The 24,114-nt window shown below is 42.1% G+C and overlaps 1 protein-coding gene and 3 pseudogenes across 2 annotated transcripts in view; 3 read left to right on the top strand and 1 right to left on the bottom strand.

Annotated features, from left to right (window-relative positions):
• Window positions 1–24,114, top strand: part of LOC139459940 (G-protein-signaling modulator 2-like) — a 72,893-nt gene that overhangs the window by 45,501 nt on the left and 3,278 nt on the right. For both annotated transcript variants that reach the window (XM_071241677.1, XM_071241676.1), the window contains 9 exons: window positions 1,920–2,043; window positions 2,242–2,357; window positions 6,524–6,788; window positions 8,717–8,814; window positions 12,723–12,787; window positions 12,903–12,979; window positions 14,033–14,182; window positions 15,655–15,820; window positions 18,023–18,216. In XM_071241677.1, coding sequence (XP_071097778.1) covers window positions 1,920–2,043; window positions 2,242–2,357; window positions 6,524–6,788; window positions 8,717–8,814; window positions 12,723–12,787; window positions 12,903–12,979; window positions 14,033–14,182; window positions 15,655–15,820; window positions 18,023–18,216 — 1,255 coding nt within the window. The remainder of the gene's footprint in view (window positions 1–1,919; window positions 2,044–2,241; window positions 2,358–6,523; window positions 6,789–8,716; window positions 8,815–12,722; window positions 12,788–12,902; window positions 12,980–14,032; window positions 14,183–15,654; window positions 15,821–18,022; window positions 18,217–24,114) is intronic.
• Window positions 10,379–11,416, top strand: LOC139459387 (NAD(+) hydrolase ApTIR-like; annotated as a pseudogene).
• LOC139459389 (mucin-4-like) lies at window positions 11,447–12,610 on the top strand (annotated as a pseudogene).
• Window positions 21,274–23,594, bottom strand: LOC139459390 (E3 SUMO-protein ligase ZBED1-like; annotated as a pseudogene).

The raw sequence follows: 24,114 nt of genomic DNA on the forward strand, positions 1-24,114 counted from the left end.
GTGTCCCTGTGACTCACTGTGAGATGTAGAGTGTACCGAGACTCACTGTGAGATGTAGATTGTGACTCACTGTGAGATGTAGAGTGTGACTCACTGTGAGATGTAGAGTGTACCTGTGACTCACTGTGAGATGTAGAGTGTACCTGTGACTTACTGTGAGATGTAGAGTGTGACTCACTGTGAGATGTAGAGTGTACCTGAGACTCACTATGAGATGTAGAGTGTACCTATGACTCACTGTGAGATGTAGAGTGTACCTGTGACTCACTGTGAGATGTAGAGTGTACCTGTGACTCACTGTGAGATGTAGAGTGTACCTGTGACTCACTGTGAGATGTAGAGTGTACCTGAGACTCACTATGAGATGTAGAGTGTACCTGTGACTCACTGTGAGATGTAGAGTGTGACTCACTGTGAGATATAGAGTGTGACTCACTGTGAGATGTAGAGTGTACCTGAGACTCACTGTGAGATATAGACTGTACCGAGACTCACTGTGAGATGTAGAGCGTGACTCACTGTGAGATGTAGAGTGTACCTGTGACTCACTGTGAGATATAGAGTGTACCTGTGACTCACTGTGAGATGTAGAGTGTACCTGTGACTCACTGTGAGATGTAGAATGTGGCTCACTGTGAGATGTAGAGTGTACCTGTGTCTTACTGTGAGATGTAGAGTGTACCTGAGACTCACTATGAGATGTAGAGTGTACCTGAGACTCACTGTGAGATGTAGAGTGTACCCGAGACTCACTGTGAGATGTAGAGTGTACCTGAGACTCACTGTGAGATGTAGAGTGTACCTGTTACTCATTGTGAGATGTAGAGTGTGACTCACTGTGAGATGTAGAGCGTGACTCACTGTGAGATGTAGAGTGTGACTCACTGTGAGATGTAGAGTGTACCTGAGACTCACTGTGAGATGTAGAGTGTACCTGTGACTCACTGTGAGATGTAGAGTGTGACTCACTGTGAGATGTAGAGCGTGACTCACTGTGAGATGTAGAGTGTGACTCACTGTGAGATGAAGAGTGTACCTGTGACTCACTATGAGATGTAGAGTGTACCTGTGACTCACTGTGAGATGTAGAGTGTACCTGTCACTCACTGTGAGATGTAGAGTGTACCTGTGACTCACTGTTAGATGTAGAGTGTACCTGTCACTCACTGTGAGATGTAGAGTGTACCTGTCACTCATTGTGAGATGTAGAGTGTACCTGTCACTCACTGTGAGATGTAGAGTGTACCTGTCACTCACTGTGAGATGTAGAGTGTGACTCACTGTGAGATGTAGAGTGTACCTGAGACTCACTGTGAGATGTAGAGTGTACCTGTGACTCACTGTGAGATGTAGAGTGTGAGTCACTGTGAGATGTAGAGTGTACCTGTGACTCACTGTGAGATGTAGAGTGTACCTGTGACTCACTGTGAGATGTAGAGTGTGACTCACTGTGAGATGTAGAGTGTACCTGTGACTCACTGTGAGATGTAGAGTGTACCTATGACTCACTGTGAGATGTAGAGTGTGACTCACTGTAAGATGTAGAGTTTGACTCACTGTGAGATGTAGAGCGTACCTGTGACTCACTGTGAGATGTAGAGTGTGACTCACTGTAAGATGTAGAGTTTGACTCACTGTGAGATGTAAAGTGTACCTGTGACTCACTATGAGATGTAGAGTGTACCTGTGACTCACTGTGAGATGTAGAGTGTACCTGTGACTCACTGTGAGATGTAGAGTGTACCTGTGACTCACTGTGAGATGTAGAGTGTACCTGTGACTCACTGTGAGATGTAGAGTGTACTTGTGACTCACTGTAAGATGTAGAGTTTGAGTCACTGTTCCGATGTAGTCAGATGATGTCTATCTTTCAGACGCAAATTTAGGATTGCTATTTTGACATTGTGATATTTCAACAGAGAGAACCTGACCATTGTCCGGGAACTGGGTGACCGGGCGGCTCAGGGTCGTGCGTGTGGGAACCTCGGCAACACCCACTACCTCCTGGGGAACTTCAGCCAGGCCATAAAGTTCCATGAGGAGGTGAGTGAGTGCACTGGGTCACCAGTCAGATCCACCAGGATGTCAGCCTTTTGGTCAGAACTCAAAAAGAGAGCCTTTCATCTTTTAGCTCAACATCTTAGAATGTCTGTTACTGTGTGTTACTGTGTGTTACTGTGTGTTACTAATGTATTGCTTTGTTACGCTGTCTATATACCTGCTAAATTGTATCTGTTGCAGAGACTGGCAATAGCTAAGGAGTTTGGAGACAAGGCAGCTGAGAGGCGGGCATACACCAACCTCGGGAATGCCCACATCTTCCTGGGAGAGTTTGAGATTGCAGCAGAACATTATAAGTATGTTTTCATGTTGAAGTGACATGTCTCTGCTGCACGGGGCGGTTTATTGGGTTCCCACGGTTGTTTCATTTCAACCTACTCCACTACAATCTACTACACTACAACCTACTCCACTACAATCTACTACACTACAATCTACTACACTACAACCTACTCCACTACAATCTACTACACTACAACCTACTCCACTACAATCTACTCCACTACAATCTACTCCACTACAATCTACTCAACTACAACCTACTCAACTACAACCTACTCCACTACAATCTACTCCACTACAACCTACTACACTACAACCTACTCCACTACAATCTACTCCACTACAATCTACTACACTACAACCTACTCCACTACAATCTACTCCACTACAATCTACTCCACTACAATCTACTACACTACAATCTACTACACTACAACCTACTACACTACAACCTACTACACTACAATCTACTCCACTACAATCTACTACACTACAACCTACTACACTACAATCTACTACACTACAACCTACTCCACTACAACCTACTACACTACAATCTACTACACTACAACCTACTCCACTACAGTCTACTCCACTACAATCTACTACACTACAATCTACTCCACTACAACCTACTCCACTACAACCTACTCCACTACAACCTACTACACTACAACCTACTCCACTACAATCTACTACACTACAATCTACTACACTGCCATCTACTACACTACAATCTACTACACTACAACCTACTACACTACAATCTACTACACTACAATCTACTACACTACAATCTACTACACTACAATCTACTCCACTACAATCTACTCCACTACAATCTACTCCACTACAATCTACTACACTACAATCTACTCCACTACAATCTACTACACTACAACCTACTCCACTACAATCTACTACACTACAACCTACTCCACTACAACCTACTACACTACAATCTACTCCACTACAATCTACTACACTACAATCTACTACACTACAATCTACTCCACTACAATCTACTACACTACAACCTACTCCACTACAATCTACTACACTACAATCTACTACACTGCCATCTACTACACTACAATCTACTCCACTACAACCTACTACACTACAATCTACTCCACTACAACCTACTACACTACAACCTACTCCACTACAATCTACTACACTACAATCTACTACACTACAACCTACTACACTACAATCTACTCCACTACAATCTACTACACTACAACCTACTCCACTACAATCTACTACACTACAATCTACTACACTGCCATCTACTACACTACAATCTACTACACTACAACCTACTACACTACAATCTACTACACTACAATCTACTACACTACAATCTACTACACTACAATCTACTCCACTACAATCTACTCCACTACAATCTACTACACTACAACCTACTCCACTACAACCTACTACACTACAATCTACTCCACTACAATCTACTACACTACAATCTACTACACTACAATCTACTCCACTACAATCTACTACACTACAACCTACTCCACTACAATCTACTACACTACAACCTACTCCACTATAATCTACTACACTACAACCTACTCCACTACAATCTACTACACTACAATCTACTCCACTACAATCTACTACACTACAACCTACTCCACTACAATCTACTACACTACAATCTACTCCACTACAACCTACTACACTACAACCTACTACACTACAACCTACTCCACTACAATCTACTACACTACAATCTACTACACTACAATCTACTCCACTACAACCTACTCCACTACAATCTACAACACTACAATCTACTCCACTACAATCTACTGCACTACAACCTACTCCACTACAACCTACTCCACTGCCATCTACTCCACTACAATCTACTACACTACAATCTACTACACTGCCATATACTACACTACAATCTACTACACTACAATCTACTACACTACAATCTACTCCACTACAATCTACTACACTACAACCTACTCCACTACAATCTACTCCACTACAACCTACTCCACTACAATCTACTACACTACAATCTACTCCACTACAATCTACTGCACTACAACCTACTCCACTAGAACCTACTCCACTGCCATCTACTACACTACAATCTACTACACTGCCATCTACTACACTACAATCTACTACACTACAATCTACTACACTACAACCTACTCCACTACAATCTACTACACTACAATCTACTACACTACAATCTACTACACTACAATCTACTACACTACAATCTACTCCACTACAACCTACTCCACTACAATCTACTACACTGCCATCTACTCCACTACAACCTACTCCACTACAATCTACTCCACTACAATCTACTACACTACAATCTACTACACTACAACCTACTCCACTACAACCTACTCCACTACAACCTACTCCACTACAATCTACTCCACTACAATCTACTACACTACAATCTACTACACTACAACCTACTCCACTACAATCTACTTCACTACAATCTACTCCACTACAACCTACTCCACTGCCATCTACTCCACTACAATCTACTACACTACAACCTACTCCACTACAATCTACTACACTACAATCTACTCCACTACAACCTACTACACTACAATCTACTCCACTACAATCTACTCCACTACAACCTACTACACTACAATCTACTACACTACAATCTACTCCACTACAACCTACTACACTACAACCTACTCCACTGCCATCTACTCCACTACAATCTACTACAATCTACTACACTACAATCTACTACACTACAATCTACTCCACTACAATCTACTCCACTACAATCTACTACACTACAATCTACTCCACTACAATCTACTACACTACAACCTACTACACTACAATCTACTCCACTACAATCTACTCCACTACAACCTACTACACTACAATCTACTACACTACAATCTACTCCACTACAACCTACTACACTACAACCTACTACACTACAATCTACTCCACTACAATCTACTCCACTACAACCTACTACACTACAATCTACTCCACTACAATCTACTCCACTACAACCTACTACACTACAATCTACTCCACTACAATCTACTACACTACAATCTACTCCACTACAACCTACTACACTACAATCTACTCCACTACAATCTACTCCACTACAACCTACTACACTACAATCTACTACACTACAATCTACTACACTGCCATCCACTCCACTACAATCTACTCCACTACAATCTACTACACTACAATCTACTCCACTACAACCTACTCCACAAAAATCTACTCCACAAAAATCTACTACACTACAATCTACTACACTGCCATCTACTACACTACAATCTACTACACTACAACCTACTACACTACAACCTACTCCACTACAATCTACTACACTACAATCTACTCCACTACAATCTACTCCACTACAACCTACTACACTACAACCTACTCCACTACAATCTACTACACTACAACCTACTCCACTACAATCTACTCCACTACAATCTACTACACTACAATCTACTACACTACAACCTACTCCACTACAATCTACTACACTACAATCTACTCCACTACAATCTACTCCACTACAATCTACTACACTACAATCTACTGCACTACAACCTACTACACTACAATCTACTACACTGCCATCTACTACACTACAATCTACTACACTACAACCTACTCCACTACAATCTACTCCACTACAATCTACTCCACTACAATCTACTCCACTACAATCTACTACACTACAATCTACTCCACTACAATCTACTCCACTACAATCTACTACACTACAACCTACTCCACTACAACCTACTCCACTACAATCTACTACACTACAACCTACTCCACTACAATCTACTACACTACAATCTACTACACTACAACCTACTCCACTACAACCTACTCCACTACAATCTACTACACTACAATCTACTACACTACAATCTACTCCACTACAATCTACTACACTACCACCTTCTCCACTACAACCTACTCCACTACAATCTACTCCACTACAGTCTACTCCACTACAGTCTACTCCACTACCATCTACTACACTTCCATCTACTACACTACAATCTACTCCACTACAACCTTCTCCACTACCACCTACTCCGGTACAATTTCCAACACAATCGTCTCCAGTACAAATGATCCTATGTTTCAGGAAAAGTTTGCAAATTGCGACACAACTAGAAGACAAGGCTCTGGAGGCACAGGCTTGCTACAGCCTAGGGAACACGTACACCTTGCTGCGTGACTATGAAAAGGCCATTGAGTACCACATGAGGCATCTACGCATTGCTCAAGAATTACACGACCGAGTCGGGGAGGGGCGTGCATGCTGGAGCCTGGGCAATGCCCACTCAGCCTTAGGTGAACATGAGGCAGCACTCAAGTTTGCCACTAAACACCTGGACATCTCTAGAGAGGTGAGTTGTTAGCTTACCTGAACATATCTAGAGAGGTGAGTTGTCAGCTTACCTGGACATATCTTAGAGAGGTGAGTTGTCAGCTTACCTGGACATATCTGAGAGAGTTGAGTTGTCAGCTTACCTGAACATCTCTATACAGGAGTTGTTAGCTCACCTGAACATATCTGTAGCGTTGAGTTGTTACCTTACCTGAACATCTCTATACCGTTAACTCACCTGAACATATCTGTAGCGTTGAGTTGTTACCTTACCTGGACATATCTAGAGAGGTGAGTTGTCAGCTTACCTGAACATATCTAGAGAGGTGAGTTGTCAGCTCACCTGAACATATCTGTAGCGTTGAGTTGTTACCTTACCTGGACATATCTGAGAGAGTTGAGTTGTTAACTTACCTGGACATATCTGAGAGAGTTGAGTTGTCAGCTTACCTGGACATATCTGAGAGAGTTGAGTTGTCAGCTTACCTGGACATATCTGAGAGAGTTGAGTTGTCAGCTTACCTGAACATATCTAGAGAGATGATTTGTCAGCTTACCTTGACATCTGTAGAGAGATGAGTTGTCAGCTTACCTGGACATATCTAAGAGAGGTGAGTTGTCAGCTTACCTGGACATATCTGAGAGAGTTGAGTTGTCAGCTTACCTGAACATCTCTATACAGGAGTTGTTAGCTCACCTGAACATATCTGTAGCATTGAGTTGTCACCTTACCTGAACATCTCTAAACCGTTAACTCACCTGAACATATCTGTAGCGTTGAGTTGTTACCTTACCTGGACATATCTACTGAGGTGAGTTGTCAGCTTACCTGAACATATCTAGAGAGGTGAGTTGTCAGCTCACCTGAACATATCTGTAGCGTTGAGTTGTTACCTTACCTGGACATATCTGAGAGAGTTGAGTTGTTAACTTACCTGAACATATCTGAGAGAGTTGAGTTGTCAGCTTACCTGAACATATATGAGAGAGTTGAGTTGTCAGCTTACCTGGACATATCTGAGAGAGTTGAGTTGTCAGCTTACCTGAACATATCTAGAGAGGTGATTTGTCAGCTTACCTTGACATCTGTAGAGAGATGAGTTGTCAGCTTACCTGGACATATCTAAGAGAGGTGAGTTGTCAGCTTACCTGGACATATCTGAGAGAGTTGAGTTGTCAGCTTACCTGAACATCTCTATACAGGAGTTGTTAGCTCACCTGAACATATCTGTAGCGTTGAGTTGTCACCTTACCTGAACATCTCTAAACCGTTAACTCACCTGAACATATCTGTAGCGTTGAGTTGTTACCTTACCTGGACATATCTAGAGAGGTGAGTTGTCAGCTTACCTGAACATATCTAGAGAGGTGAGTTGTCAGCTCACCTGAACATATCTGTAGCGTTGAGTTGTTACCTTACCTGGACATATCTGAGAGAGTTGAGTTGTCAGCTTACCTGGACATATCTGAGAGAGTTGAGTTGTCAGCTTACCTGGACATATCTGAGAGAGTTGATTTGTCAGCTTACCTGGACATATCTGAGAGAGTTGAGTTGTCAGCTTACCTGGACATATCTGAGAGAGTTAAGTTGTCAGCTCACCTGAACATATCTGCAGCGTTGAGTTGTCAGCTTACCTGGACATCTCTAGAGAGGTCAGTTGTTAGCTCACCTAATTGTATCTGCAGCGTTGAGTTGTCAGCTTACCTGGACATCTCTAGAAAGGTCAGTTGTTAGCTCGTCCCTATATAAATGCAATAATCTTGGATGCAACGTTAAACCCCTTTTCACCTCACCTCACCCAATTGTGTGGATTGATGCTCATAATGTCAATCACTGGATTGTCTGATTCAGTCTTGATTATTTATATTGCCGTCATATAGCTTGAATATTGCTGAATGCGGTGTAAAAAACCCAAAACGAACAGACATATTCAATGTTGTTTTTAGATCGGAGATGAAACAGGACAGATGACTGCAAAGATGAACCTTGTTGACCTCCGCTCTGCTCTGGGAATGACAGACCACAGCAAGGAGAACATTAACAGGTAACACTACATACTGACAGACCACAGCAAGGAGAACATACACAGGTAACACTACACACTGACAGACCACAGCAAGGAAAACATACACAGGTAACACTACATACTGACAGACCACAGCAAGGAGAACATACACAGGTAACACTACATACTAACAGACCACAGCAAGGAGAACATACACAGGTAACACTACACACTGACAGACCACAGCAAGGAAAACATACACAGGTAACACTACATACTGACAGACCACAGCAAGGAGAACATACACAGGTAACACTACACACTGACAGACCACAGCAAGGAGAACATACACAGGTAACACTACACACTGACAGACCACAGCAAGGAGAACATACACAGGTAACACTACACACTGACAGACCACAGCAAGGAGAACATACACAGGTAACACTACATACTGACAGACCACAGCAAGGAGAACATACACAGGTAACACTACACACTGACAGACCACAGCAAGGAGAAAATACACAGGTAACACTACATACTGACAGACCACAGCAAGGAGAACATACACAGGTAACACTACATACTAACAGACCACAGCAAGGAGAACATACACAGGTAACACTACACACTGACAGACCACAGCAAGGAAAACATACACAGGTAACACTACATACTAACAGACCACAGCAAGGAGAACATACACAGGTAACACTACATACTGACAGACCACAGCAAGGAGAACATACACAGGTAACACTACATACTGACAGACCACAGCAAGGAGAACATACACAGGTAACACTACACACTGACAGACCACAGCAAGGAGAACATACACAGATAACACTACATACTGACAGACCACAGCAAGGAGAACATACACAGGTAACACTACATACTAACAGACCACAGCAAGGAGAACACAGGTAACATTATCAGGTAACAATATACACTGACACAGGGACACTGACTTGTAACACTATGCCTCTAGACACAAGGACACTGACTGCCAACAATATATGTCTTAAGACAGAAAAACTGACTAGTGACACTATTTATTACTTGCCAGTGAAGGGGGGCATGGGTGGCCCAGTTGAGTAAAGCGCCGCGATTCACTGTGCAGAGTTGTGTCCCTTGGACACGCCAGAAACCTATGATCTTGGGTTCGAATCCCAGTTAGCTCCGATTATGTTTCTAGGTTTGTCAGCACCATACCTGTGCTTATGGGTTTCACCGAAGTGGTAAACGTCTGATACCTGCATCACTTCAGGCTTTCCTCCCACATTAAGCTGACACGCCGTGATATAACTGGTATACTGTTAAAAGCGGCGTTAAACCCAACTCACTCACTCACTCACTTGCCCGTGAAGAGATCACCAGTTTAATAAACATACAGCTGTATTTCATATTGTGTAATACCAAAACGCTTGCTTATGTACTCTCGCCGATGGATCTTGCAACAATATTCCACAAATTACGTCATCGGGTATTGTGAGGTTATTGTAAACTTTGAGGTGCAAGGCTCGTCAGATACCACAACTATTCACTCGTTTCATAAAATTGGTATTACACGGGAGCTCATTTCGTAAACTATATGCCTCTAGATGTGGGAACTCTGACTGGTTAAACTACACCTCTAGACATGGAGACACTGACTGGTAACACTATACCTCTAGACGTGGGGACTCTGACTGGTTAAACTACACCTCTAGACACACTACACCACTACACCTCTGTGACTGGTAACACTATGCCTCAAGACATGGGGACACTGACTGGTAACAATATACCTCTAGACCTAGAAACACTGACTGGTAACACTATGCCCCTAGACGTGGAGACATTGACTGGTAACACTATGCCCCTAGACATGGGGACAGTGACTGGTAACACTATACATCTAGACGTGGAGACACTGACTGGTAACACTATACCTCTTGACATGGGGACACTGACTGGTAACACTACACCTCTAGACGTGGAGACACTGACTGGTAACACTATACCTCTAGACATGGAGACACTGACTGGTAACACTACACCTCTAGACGTGGAGACACTGACTGGTAACACTATACCTCTAGACGTGGGGACACTGACTGGTAACACTATGCCTCTAGACGTGGAGACACTGACTGGTAACACTATGCTTCTAGACGTGGAGACACTGACTGGTAACACTATGCCCCTAGACGTGGAGACACTGACTGGTAACACTATGCCCCTAGACATGGAGACACTGACTGGTGACACTATGCCCCTAGACACGGAGACACTGACTGGTGACACTACACCTCTAGACGTGGGGACACTTACTGGTTAAACTACACCTCTAGACGTGGAGACATTGACTGGTAACACTATACCTCTAGACATGGAGACACTGATTGGTAACACTATGCCCCTAGACATGAAGACACTGACTGGTAACACTATACCCCTAGACATGGAGACACTGACTGGTAACACTATACCTCTAGACATGGAGACACTGACTGGTGACACTACACCTCTAGACATGGAGACACTGACTTGTAACACTATACCTCTAGACATGGAGACACTGACTTGTAACACTATACCTCTAGACGTGGGGACACTGACTGGTAACACTATACCTCTAGACATGGAGACACTGACTGGTAACACTATGCCCCTAGACATGGAGACACTGACTGGTGACACTATGCCCCTAGACGTGGGGACATTGACTGGTAACACTATGCCCCTAGACATGGAGACACTGACTGGTAACACTACACCTCTAGACGTGGAGACACTGACTGGTAACAATATACCTCTTGACATGGGGACACTGACTGGTAACACTATACCTCTAGACATGGAGACACTGTCTGGTAACACTACACCTCTAGATGTGGAGACATTGACTGGTAACACTATACCTCTAGACATGGAGACACTGACTGGTAACACTACACCTCTAGACGTGGGAACACTGACTGGTAACACTATACCTCTAGACGTGGAGACATTGACTGGTAACGCTATACCTCTAGACGTGGAGACACTGACTGGTAACACTACACCTCTAGACGTGGAGACACTGACTGGTAACAATATACCTCTTGACGTGGGGACACTGACTGGTAACGCTATACCTCTAGACATAAAGACACTGACTGGTAACACTATACCTCTAGACATGGAGACACTGACTGGTAACACTACACCTCTAGACATGGGAACACTGACTGGTAATGCTATACCTCTAGACGTGGAGACATTGACTGGTAACACTATACCTCTAGACGTGGAGACACTGACTGGTAACACTATACCTCTAGACGTGGGGACACTGACTTGTAACAATATACCTCTAGACATGGAGACACTGACTGGTAACACTATACCTCTAGACGTGGGGACACTGACTGGTAACACTATACCTCTAGACATGGAGACACTGACTGGTAATACTACACCTCTAGACGTGGAGACACTGACTGGTAACACTATACCTCTAGACGTGGGGACACTGACTGGTAACACTACACCTCTAGACGTGGAGACACTGACTGGTCACAATATACCTCTTTACCTAGAGACACTGACTGGTAACACTATGCCCCTAGACGTGGAGACATTGACTGGTAACAATATACCTCTAGACGTGTAGACATTGACTGGTAACAATATACCTCTAGACGTGGGGACACTGACTGGTAACACTATACCTCAAGACATGGAGACACTGACTGGTAACACTATACCTCTAGACGTGGGGACACTGACTGGTAACGCTATACCTCTAGACATGGAGACACTGACTGGTAACAATATACCTCTTGACATGGGACAGTGACTGGTAACACTATACCTCTAGACGTGGGGTGAACATTGTCCGAATGTATTTACCTAACTGATATTGGTACTGATACTGGTTATGTTCTGACAATAGCCTTTTGGTGTTCCAGTTCCCATGGTGTGTTGACGGAGTTGAGAGATGGAGGTGGGAAGGACGTCAGTGACGTGGCTCTAGGTAAGAGAAGAGTCACTTGTTACATGGAACCTACCTGGTCTGTAAACATCTTGTAATGTGGTCTCTATTATAACAGTCACTTCCTATTTATGTTTCTTCTCTGTCTGTGTTCCAGGACGACGCCCAAATCGGGCGCGAAGATTCAGTATGGAGAACATGGAACTGATGAAACTGACACCAGATAAAAACAAGGTAGTTGGCTGGTTGCGTTAACCTGTGTTAGCATGGTAGTTGTCCGATTGTGTTAACCTGTGTTAGCATGGTAGTTGTCCGATTGTGTTAACATGTGTTAGCAAGGTAGTTGACTGATTGTGTAAACCTGTATTAGTGAGGTAGTTGCTGGTTGTCTTAACCTGTGTAGGCAAGATAGTTGGCTGATTGTGTTAATCTGTGTTAGCATGGTAGTTGTCCGATTGTGTTAACATGTGTTAGCAAGATAGTTGACTGATTGTGTTAACCTGTGTTAGCATGGTAGTTGGCTGATTGTGTTAACCTGTGTTAGCATGGTAGTTGGCTGATTGTGTTAACCTGTGTTAGCATGGTAGTTGTCCGATTGTGTTAACATGTGTTAGCAAGGTAGTTGACTGATTGTGTAAACCTGTATTAGTGAGGTAGTTGCTGGTTGTCTTAACCTGTGTAGGCAAGATAGTTGGCTGATTGTGTTAATCTGTGTTAGCATGGTAGTTGTCCGATTGTGTTAACATGTGTTAGCAAGATAGTTGACTGATTGTGTTAACCTGTGTTAGCATGGTAGTTGGCTGATTGTGTTAACCTGTGTTATCAAGGTAGTTGGCTGATTGTGTTAACCTGTGTTAGCAAGATAGTTGACTGATTGTGTTAACCTGTGTTAGCATGGTAGTTGGCTGATTGTGTTAACCTGTGTTAGCAAGGTAGTTGACTGATTGTGTTAACCTGTGTTAGCAAGATAGTTGACTGATTGTGTTAACCTGTGTTAGCAAGATAGTTGACTGATTGTGTTAACCTGTGTTAGCAAGGTAGTTGACTGATTGTGTTAACCTGTGTTAGCAAGATAGTTGACTGATTGTGTTAACCTCAGTGGCTATTCGTTTAAACAACAAGCCGGCAGGTGGAGAAGGGACAGGGCTGAATATCGGTTGCTTCATTTAACTGAGTAAGTTTACCGCATGTGCTGCCAAGTGCATAATTGATGTAGGTTTGTTTGTCAGATTGGCAGGAACATGGCAGAAGTTCTTTAATCCTTGTCACATGACTTCTGTCACACAGCAGCAGAATGACACTAAGGGTGGGGGAGGTGCACGTCCCAAGGTGCAGAAGTCCGCCAGCATCGCCACGGAGATGTCCATGGACACGCCCAGGCAAAAAGCAGCCATTGTCCGACCCAAAACTGCCGATTCTGCTCTCCAGGAAGAAAAGGTGAAAATACACAAGTTGTCTGGTTAACTGTCATGTAGGTGTAAACACTAGGTGTCATTTGACTCTGTGTATTCCTGGTTGCTTGACTGTGTGAATATCTGATGGCTTGAAAGTTTAGATGCCTAGTGTCCTGAAGGTGTGACCACCCGGTGTCCTGAAGGTGTGACCACCCAGTGTCCTGAAGGTGTGACCACCGGTGTCCTGAAGGTGTGACCACCGTTGTCCTGAAGGTGTGACCACCCAGTGTCCTGAAGGTGTGACCACCGTTGTCCTGAAGGTGTGACCACCGTTGTCCTGAAGGTGTGACCACCCAGTGTCCTGAAGGTGTGACCACCCAGTGTCCTGAAGGTGTGACCACCGGTGTCCTGAAGGTGTGACCACCCAGTGTCCTGAAGGTGTGACCACCCCGGTGTCCTGAAGGTGTGACCACCCAGTGTCCTGAAGGTGTGACCACCCGGTGTCCTGAAGGTGTGACCACCGGTGTACTGAAGGTGTGACAACCCAGTGTCCTGAAGGTGTAACCACCCAGTGTCCTGAAGGTGTAACCACCTAGTGTCCTGAAGGTGTCACCACGAAGTGTCCTGAAGGTGTCAACACCGTTGTCCTGAAGGTGTGACCACCCAGTGTCCTGAAGGTGTGACCACCAGTGTCCTGAAGGTGAGACCACCCATTGTCCTGAAGGTGTCACCACCCAGTGTCCTGAAGGTGTCACCACAAAGTGTCCTGAAGGTGTCAACACCGTTGTCCTGAAGGTGTGACCACCCAGTGTCCTGAAGGTGTGACCACCGGTGTCCTGAAGGTGTGACCACCGGTGTCCTGAAGGTGTGACCACCCAGTGTCCTGAAGGTGTGACCACCCGGTGTCCTGAAGGTGTGACCACCAGTGTCCTGAAGGTGTAACCACCCAGTGTCCTGAAGGTGTGACCACCCAGTGTCCTGAAGGTGTGACCACCGGTGTCCTGAAGGTGTGACCACCAGTGTCTTGAAGGTGTAACCACCCAGTGTCCTGAAGGTGTAACCACCGGTGTCCTGAAGGTGTGACAACCCAGTGTCCTGAAGGTGTAACCACCCAGTGTCCTGAAGGTGTAACCACCCAGTGTCCTGAAGGTTTGACCACCCAGTGTCCTGAAGGTGTGACCACCCAGTGTCCTGAAGGTGTAACCACCCAGTGTCCTAAAGGTGTGACCACCCAGTGTCCTGAAGGTGTGACCACCCAGTGTCCTGAAGGTGTGACCACCCAGTGTCCTGAAGGTGTGACCACCCAGTGTCCTGAATTTGTGACCACCGGTGTCCTAAAGGTGTGACCACCCTGGTGTCCCAAAGGAATGACCACCAGGTGTCCTTAAGATGTGACCACCCGGTGTTCTGAAGGTGTGACCACAGTATCACAACTTCACAACCTCCTTGTTCCCTCATTCGCGCCCTCGCTCTCTCTCTCAATCACTCACTCTCTCCATTATTGATGTGTTTCAGGATGAGGCTTCTGATGACGACAACTTCTTTGATCTCCTGAGTCGGTTCCAGAGTCGCAGGATCGATGACCAGAGATGTTCGTTTCGACTGTCCGAACCGACACCTGCCACCCCTCCTCCAACCGCCACCCCACCTCAACCCAATGGTCAGACTCTCTCCTCACAAGGTGAGGACATATATCTCTACTACAAAACAGAGCATCTTTTTCAACTGGACACTTGAATTATGTGTTTGGAAGGATTTTAGTTCCTCTGTTGCTGTAATCAGTTCTCTCAACCACGTGCTTATGACATATGTTGTTATAATTCATATCTGATACACCTACTATGTTCCCCTGGGCCCGATTCAACAAAGTGTTCTTAGGGCTATGACTCGTTAGCCAGTGTTAAAGCATGGGATGTACGATCACTTTAGCTGTATGACTATCGTAAGCCAGTGTTAAAGTATAGGAGTTACGATCACCCTTAGCGCAATGACTATCGTAAGCCAGTATTAAAGTAATAGGAGTTAGGATCACCCTTAGCGCTATGACTGTCGTAAGCCAGTGTTAAAGTACGGGACTTACAGGCTTACGAATGTCATTGCGCTAAGGATGGTCGTGTTAAAGTATGAAAGGGACGATCATCTTGGTGCCATTGTATTACTTTATCCAAGATTTCATTCAATTTTGTTGACATTAATTTAAGTATTTTTTTAAGTAAAGCACACATGGACACATTCACACGTAATCTTAATCTCTGCATATAAAACTTTGTCCAGCAAACAGTACACAAATACCATTGAATTTGGAAATCATCATGTCTAGTGTTGTTTTATCGTAAATTTCATGTTTGCATTTACGAAATTCTCAAATGGCAAAACAAGCACACATATAAACTCCAACAGCCTCCATGACCGCAACATGAGACGCGAAGTAAAGCAGTGCACATGTAAAAGGAAGTAACTGCACGCTATATTCTTTTGTTTGTAAACAAACCCACTTATTCTGAAATTCCGAAATAACAACAAACAGGTGAACTGCAAGCCTTTCGGTGTGCTTAAATATGGCTGTGCAGGGCTTTGATGACAGCACGTAGAGCAAAGATACCCAAATGGAAAAAGTTTTTCATGTTTTTGATAGTTTTCTAACAAAAAGATCTGTTTATCTACTTGTGTTGACTTGACATGGCCAGTGTGACGCTGTGACCGAGGTACTCGGCTGGCTGGTTACTATCTGGCAGGAACTGTTGTCCGAATACAACTTACCCAAACATTTTTTGCTTGGATTCCTACAAAGAAACAAGGATCATGTGTGATCCTGCTGTGCTTCAAACAACTACCGGTAATATTCAAATATGGCATCATAAACCAAGACTTTCAAATTCCTACAGCAGGAGTTGTATCGCAGTGTCGACACTAACATTGGTCAACTAGTCCAAGTCTAGCATATATTTTTATTGTCCAGTAAAATTCAATAAATGCTGGTCCGGTGGTTTAGTGTTATTTTGGGCTTGAACAAAGTAATTTAAGTTTGTACAACTTTTGAAATCAGTAACTCTCAGCAACACCAGCGTGGTACAGTGGTTGCCTTCTTGGCATGTTTTTCATTGTAATTGCGCAACAAAGTAATACCTTTTCAAAACAATTTTGGTCAGGACCATTGTGTCTAGTAGAGATCCAATAGGACCAGTACATGTTTCTATGAGCTGGTTCTTCAGACCACTGACAAATCTGACTGTGTCAATCAAAGTCCCAATACTGTATAATTACATGTGCTGCAATTTTAAGCTCAAGACTGGATATTGTTTACAAATTCCGGTCTTCATGTCATTTATTGTTTACTTGGATCACTTTGTCCATGTGATGTACATGCTTAAATCACCTGGTGTTATTCTATTATGTAGAACCTGGAAATGTAAATACAAATATAACATAAATTATAAAAAACAAGTTTGCAACTAGTAATGTTCTTGAATGTAATTGGATTAAGATGAAGATTAAAGATCTGGGTTACAATAGGTCTTCAGTAACCCATTCTTGGTGTAAATATTGACTATGCTTGTAATAAGAGGCGACTAATTTGGTCAGGTGGTCAGACTCGCTGACTTGGTTGATGCATGTCATCGTATCCGTATTGCGTAAGCCGATGCTTACGATGTCAGTCACTAGATTGTCTGGTCCAGACTCGATTGTTTAAAGACCGCTGTAATATAGCTGGAATATTGCTTAGTGCGGCGTTAAACAACAAACAAATAAACACTCATCCCTAAAAGCGTGTACACAATATCTTGAGCATTTTTAATCGGAATCCAGTTTTGCATATTATGCAGTTGTCATTTTAGTTGTTACAGCAATGTTCTGCCACATGATGTGAACTTTCCCATTGCAGTTGCCTCTCCTGGCACAGATGACTTCCTGGACATGGTGGCTGGTATCCAGGGTTCACGCATGAATGATCAGCGAGCTGAGTGTCCTTCCTTCCCCGGGCTCAGTTCACAGGCCGTCATTGGTCAGCTGCTTCAGCAGAAGTCAGATGACACTGTCCCGGACGACAACTTCTTCGAGATGCTGATGAGATGCCAGGTGAGACCTGTCTTTTATTCCTGTGTTGAAGCAGCTGCATTCAGGTTTTCTCTGAATAGGTCATCCAATAGGTCAAAGCCTGAAGAAAAGTTTCTTTTAACTCTGACTCAAGAAGCATTTAGTCTGTCAATGAAACTTGGTACATGTCATCCTTTGGACATGGCCGTGATCTGAGGAGGAGGAGACCTACATATAAGGTCAAAACGAAAGTTATTTCAAATGTGTGTTTGACATTTTCAGTAAAATGCCTTTCTCTGCAGACTTTTTTTGAAAAGGTTTCATGATGTAATCATTATATTATTTGAATACCTTTGTACAAGTGTTGACAATATTTTGATATTAGAAGGTTACTTTGAATTCCACCAAGGGACATCATGGTTTATATGCTGGATAACCTTTTGGGAACTTCTTGATATACCTTATATTCAAATTCTCTCTCAAGGTCATACACAAATGCAGTATGCTCAAGAAAAGTAAAGAACATTTCTCTGCAATAGGATGAAATTTGGCATGTATCATCCCTATTGTGGGGCATTGATTTGGGAATCTTTTCAATGACCTTTATTGAAGATCAAGGTCACTGGAATGGTCATATGTGAGGTAGTTCGGCTTCTTGTGTCCTCTGAGCCAATTCTCAGCGTATGTAGATCTATGTCTGATGTTTTCCACCAAAAAACATCAAGTATGTGTTCGGCTGAAATTGAAGGTCAAGGTCATAAAGACAAAAGTGCTAGTAATATCTTGTCAATTTGTTGAAGCTGCTCGAGAAATCTGACGTTCTGCTTTATGGTTGCACTGTGTATGGCATGTGTATGTGTTTCTTCCTATGATGTTCAAAAGAGCATATCATTTTCTTATCAATATTGTTAAAGACATGGGATTTTTCCTTTAAAGTTGTCTTTTGATACATGTTTTCCTAAACCCTAACTGTAATCACACAGACATGCCAAGTGAGACATGTCTGATACCTGTAATTACATAGAGAGGCCAGGTGAGACATATCTGTGTTACCTGTAATTACATAGAGAGACCAGGTGAGACATGTCTTATACCTGTAATAACATGTAGAGACCAGGTGAGACATATCTGTGTTACCTGTAATTACATAGAGATGCCATGTGAAACATGTCTTATACCTGTAATTACATAGAGAGACCAGGTGAGACATCATCTGTGATAACTGTAATTACATAGAGAGGCCAGGTGAGACATGTCTGATACTTGTAATTACATAGAGAGACCAGGTGAGACATATCTGTGTTACCTGTAATTACATGTAGAGACCAGGTGAGACATATCTGTGTTACCTGTAATTACATGTAGAGACCAGGTGAGACATATCTGTGTTACCTGTAATTACATAGAGAGACCAGGTGAGATATGTTTGATACCTGTAATTACATAGAGAGACCAGGTGAGACATATCTGTGTTACCTGTAATTACATGTAGAGACCAGGTGAGACATATCTGTGTTACCTGTAATTACATAGAGAGACCAGGTGAGACATTATCTGTGATAACTGTAATTACATAGAGATGCCATGTGAGACATGTCTTATACCTGTAATTACATAGAGAGACCAGGTGAGACATATCTGTGTTACCTGTAATTACATAGACCAGGTGAGACATATATGTGTTACCTGTCATAACATAGAGAGACCAGGTGTGACATTATCTGTGATAACTGTAATTACATAGAGATGCCATGTGAGACATGTCTTATACCTGTAATTACATAGAGAGACCAGGTGAGACATATCTGTGTTACCTGTAATTACATAGACCAGGTGAGACATATCTGTGTTACCTGTAATTACATAGAGAGACCAGGTGAGACATGTTTGATACCTGTAATTACATAGAGAGACCAGGTGAGACATGTTTGATACCTGTAATTACATAGAGAGACCAGGTGAGACATATCTGTGTTACCTGTAATTACATGGAGAGACCAGGTGAGACATGTTTGTTACCTGTAATTACATAGAGAGACCAGGTGAGACATATCTGTTAGGGGTGACTATTGAGCCAAAAAAACTATTGCGATATCAATAACTATTGCAAACAACTATTGCAATAACTATTGATATTGAGAGGTATTATTGCAATACTATTGCAATAACTATTGGCAAACATTACTTCATACTTTTAAGATAAAATATTTTAACAAACAATTATACATTTGAAACTTTACCAGTTTTGTTTTATTTTCAAGCAGTAAACAATACCAACCATACCAAAATGTGAAACAAAACCCTTTCATGGAATCATGGTAGAATAAGATCTTATTTCACTGCGGATTTAAATTAACGAAACAATGTTAGCACTAGTTAGCACTATATCAATAATATCAAGTAATCGAGAAACTTCTCCATGTCTTATGCTCAATAAACTCAATGTATTGTGTTTTTCTGTATATCAAAACAATACCTAACAATTAGATAAGAACCTCACTGACAAAGAGAATTTCTTTCAGTCAGTCTGTAACAATATACTTCTTATCTTTGAAAACAGAACCATTTATCACAAACAAAACTTGATAACATAAACAACTTTTAAACTTTGACTAGAACGGTCAGCAGACATACTGCCATGGCATGAACACTTTGAACAACAAGTTTATCAAAAAGATAAATCTTGAACTCTGACTAGAATTGAGGAAAAAGCTCCACATGAGAGTAAATAGCCAACTTAAGTCATTAAGTTTCAGTTCCAGCACCTCATATCTCTTGATTTTTTCAATACATGGGAAAACTTACAAGCACTCAACAATTATCAATATTACATTGAAAATGTGCTTTGAACTATAATACGTTTTCAGTTTACATCAAATAAATTAAAATGAGCCAAGACAATGTGAAGACATTATGGACTTTGTTTCATAATGAATGTGGATTGTGAAATACCTTTTCACAAGAAATAGAACAATAAAAGGTAATGCTCACGTTCAGTTTAAAAATACTTCTGCCACACACAATACTGAAAGAACACTTAAACTGATATAAAACTTTGTCATCACATTCTTATAACTTCAGAATGTCATGTTTGGAAAGTCAAATAGCATCAGAACTCATATTCTTCTTCAAAAATAAGAGTTGATCAACATGCTCAGGATTTAATGCAGATCTCTGTGCAGTAACTATGTCTCCAGCAGTTGAAAAAACCCTCTCAGAGGGCACTGATGTAGCCGGTATGGCAAGATATTTCCTTGCTAGGAGTGCCAAGGATGGATATTCTCCTTGGCTTTGGCGCCACCATGTGAGTGGGTTCATAGACAAAGGTATTGGTTCTACCTTCTTGTACTTAGTGATTTCTTCCTCCTCTCAAGGGCTGGTTTGGCAGGTTCGGTTTTCACTATGAACACATCACCAAACAAACTTGACATGGCTGTAGGTCTGTAATCACACTTATCACTTGTTGCTAAGACACGCTCCTCGTCAGAACTTCTGTTTGGTGATTTTATTTTGACTACCGGGGGAAGGTCGACCTCCATGTTATCAGTCTGATTGCCTGAGTTCTCATGTGAGGGAAGATCAAGTAGAGTTGGCAGATCAGGTAATGGCTCACTCTTTACTTCTGCAGGTGTGTTGGCCTTTGTTTCAAAGTGTTCTAGCATTTTGACTGCTTCAAATGTCATAGACTGGTATGTTGCCAACTTCTTGTTGTCCTTTAGGAATGGTACAGACTTAAACCTAGGATCCAAAAGTGTTGCAGTGAGTAAAGTGCTTTTGACTTTTTCATCTACATAGCGTCTTCCCAAGTCTTGGGATACAGCTTTCTTGACATCTTTGATGAATTTGGTGTCATCATCATTTGCTGCAAGAGTGTTATTCAACAACTGCTGTTGAAGAGGTAGCACGATTGAGAGGGTAGGAACCTTCTCCTCACATAGTGCCACTGTGGCAGTTTTCAGTGGTGTAAGCACAGACAATAGTTCTTCAGCAGAAGTGATGTCTTTGTCGGACAAATAGGACTCATCACATTTACCTCTCAACTCTTTGGAGGTCATCGAAGCAATGATGGCAGATTGTTGTTCAAGGAACCTATCTGTCATATCCACTGCAGAGTTCTATCTTGTTGCACAATCAATGATGAGTTTATGCTTAGGAAGGTTGAGTGAGAGCTGTTTTTCTGTAAGCAAAGCAGCTGCTGTTGTGCTCCTGTGAAAAAATCCAACAATCTTTCTCATACGGGCAAGTAGTTTTGAAACTGTGTCAATTTTCTAGGCTTTTCCACTTGACAAGTTCAGAGTGTGCGCAAAACAGCCAATGTGGTCCTTGAATTCCCCCTCTCGTGCCGCCACATACATGTTCGCAGCATTATCAGTTACAAGTGATGGTGAAGAATTACGATCAAGGTGCCATTCTTCTATCCCTTGTTTCAGGACGGCAGCTATGTTTAGTCCAGTGTGGGCCTCTGGCAAAGCTCTAGTCTGAAATATATTTATTATATTGACAATGTATATTGTCTAATTTAGCAAAATGGTGAATAATACTGAATATACCTATTGAATTCATTTTCTTATTTACAAAATCACTTCATTTGAATTCATTAACTTTTATTGATATTTAAAATCAATTTACATCAAATATTTATAAAATGTTTAAATTGTTTTCTATTTTTTTTCTTTTAATTAATTGTTATTCATATCTGATCAAATATATATTAGGTCTATCCAAAATTTGATAAATTATATATCATCACAACATTTGTAAATTAAAATATCTTGTTCAAACTTTAGCTTAAGATTTACCTGCAGAACATGATTTTGAAGGTTCCAGTTGTCATCAATCAGAGTTCCTGTAAGAGTTATGTATGACTGTGTTGCACGGCTGGTCCAGCCATCTGTCGTCAGAGATACATGTGTAGCTTTACAAAGGTCAGATGTCACTTGCTTCTTGGTTTGTTCATATTTGTAGATATCTCAGAAAAATACTGACGTGAGGGTATCGTATAGGTTGGTTCCAACACTTGAATAAGTTTTCTGAAACCTGGATTACTCACGACACTGAAGAGCCGCAAATCCATGATGATGAAATCAAGAATGGCATCGGATATTGCAAGGGCACGATGTGAATTTGCAGGAAGTTTCTTAGAGTTCATTGTGTATGTCAATTGTATTTGTTTTTTCTTAGGTGGCGATGTCTTACCACGTGTTTCGCCGCTGGCGCTGGCACAACTCGTTGCACCAGTGGAACAGTGCTTTCTTCGCATGTGATCGTACGAATCTGTCGTGTTTCCACTATATCTAAGGATTGTTCCACAAATTCTACAACCAATGCGCTTTTTGTCGACATTGTTGTCCTCTTTAACAAAGCCAAACTTTTGATTTGGCGGACGGATTTGTGACAAATTCAACTTTGTCTGCCGCCATGATGGAAGGGTTGCTAAGAGACAGGAGGGGCAAATAACTCTAACCGACATACCAGTTTTCAAGCTAAGTACCTACGGTGAATGGTCAGATTGTTCTATACGTAAAAAAATATCCTGCATACCACCTGTACCAAAGTGCTACGCTTATGGTTCTAATAATATTAAGTATATATAGAAGTAGCTGCAACTAAAATAATACGATTGGAATATATTATTTGTGATAAAATAATGAATTCAGACACATTTTCTTCCGACCATTGCTTCAAAATTCTTTGAAGTTGAATCTTTTAACTTAATCACCGGTAGATTTGGAGGAAACGTGTGCGCAGCTAATGGCTATTTCCGGCTTAGTTTACGAGAAAATATTCACACGGTAATCTTTTATTGACAAAGTTTGTTATACCTGTTTATTCATCTGAATTCGCTGAAGAGATACGTTTTCAACGCATAAAGACAACACTAAAGTGGTACAAAATAAAACAAGTCCGTACACTATCGAAACTATCAATATTGGACACTTA

This window comes from Haliotis cracherodii, unplaced genomic scaffold (assembly GCF_022045235.1).
Source record: "Haliotis cracherodii isolate W230 unplaced genomic scaffold, xgHalCrac1.p SCAF_13, whole genome shotgun sequence".
Lineage (NCBI taxonomy): Eukaryota > Metazoa > Mollusca > Gastropoda > Lepetellida > Haliotidae > Haliotis > Haliotis cracherodii.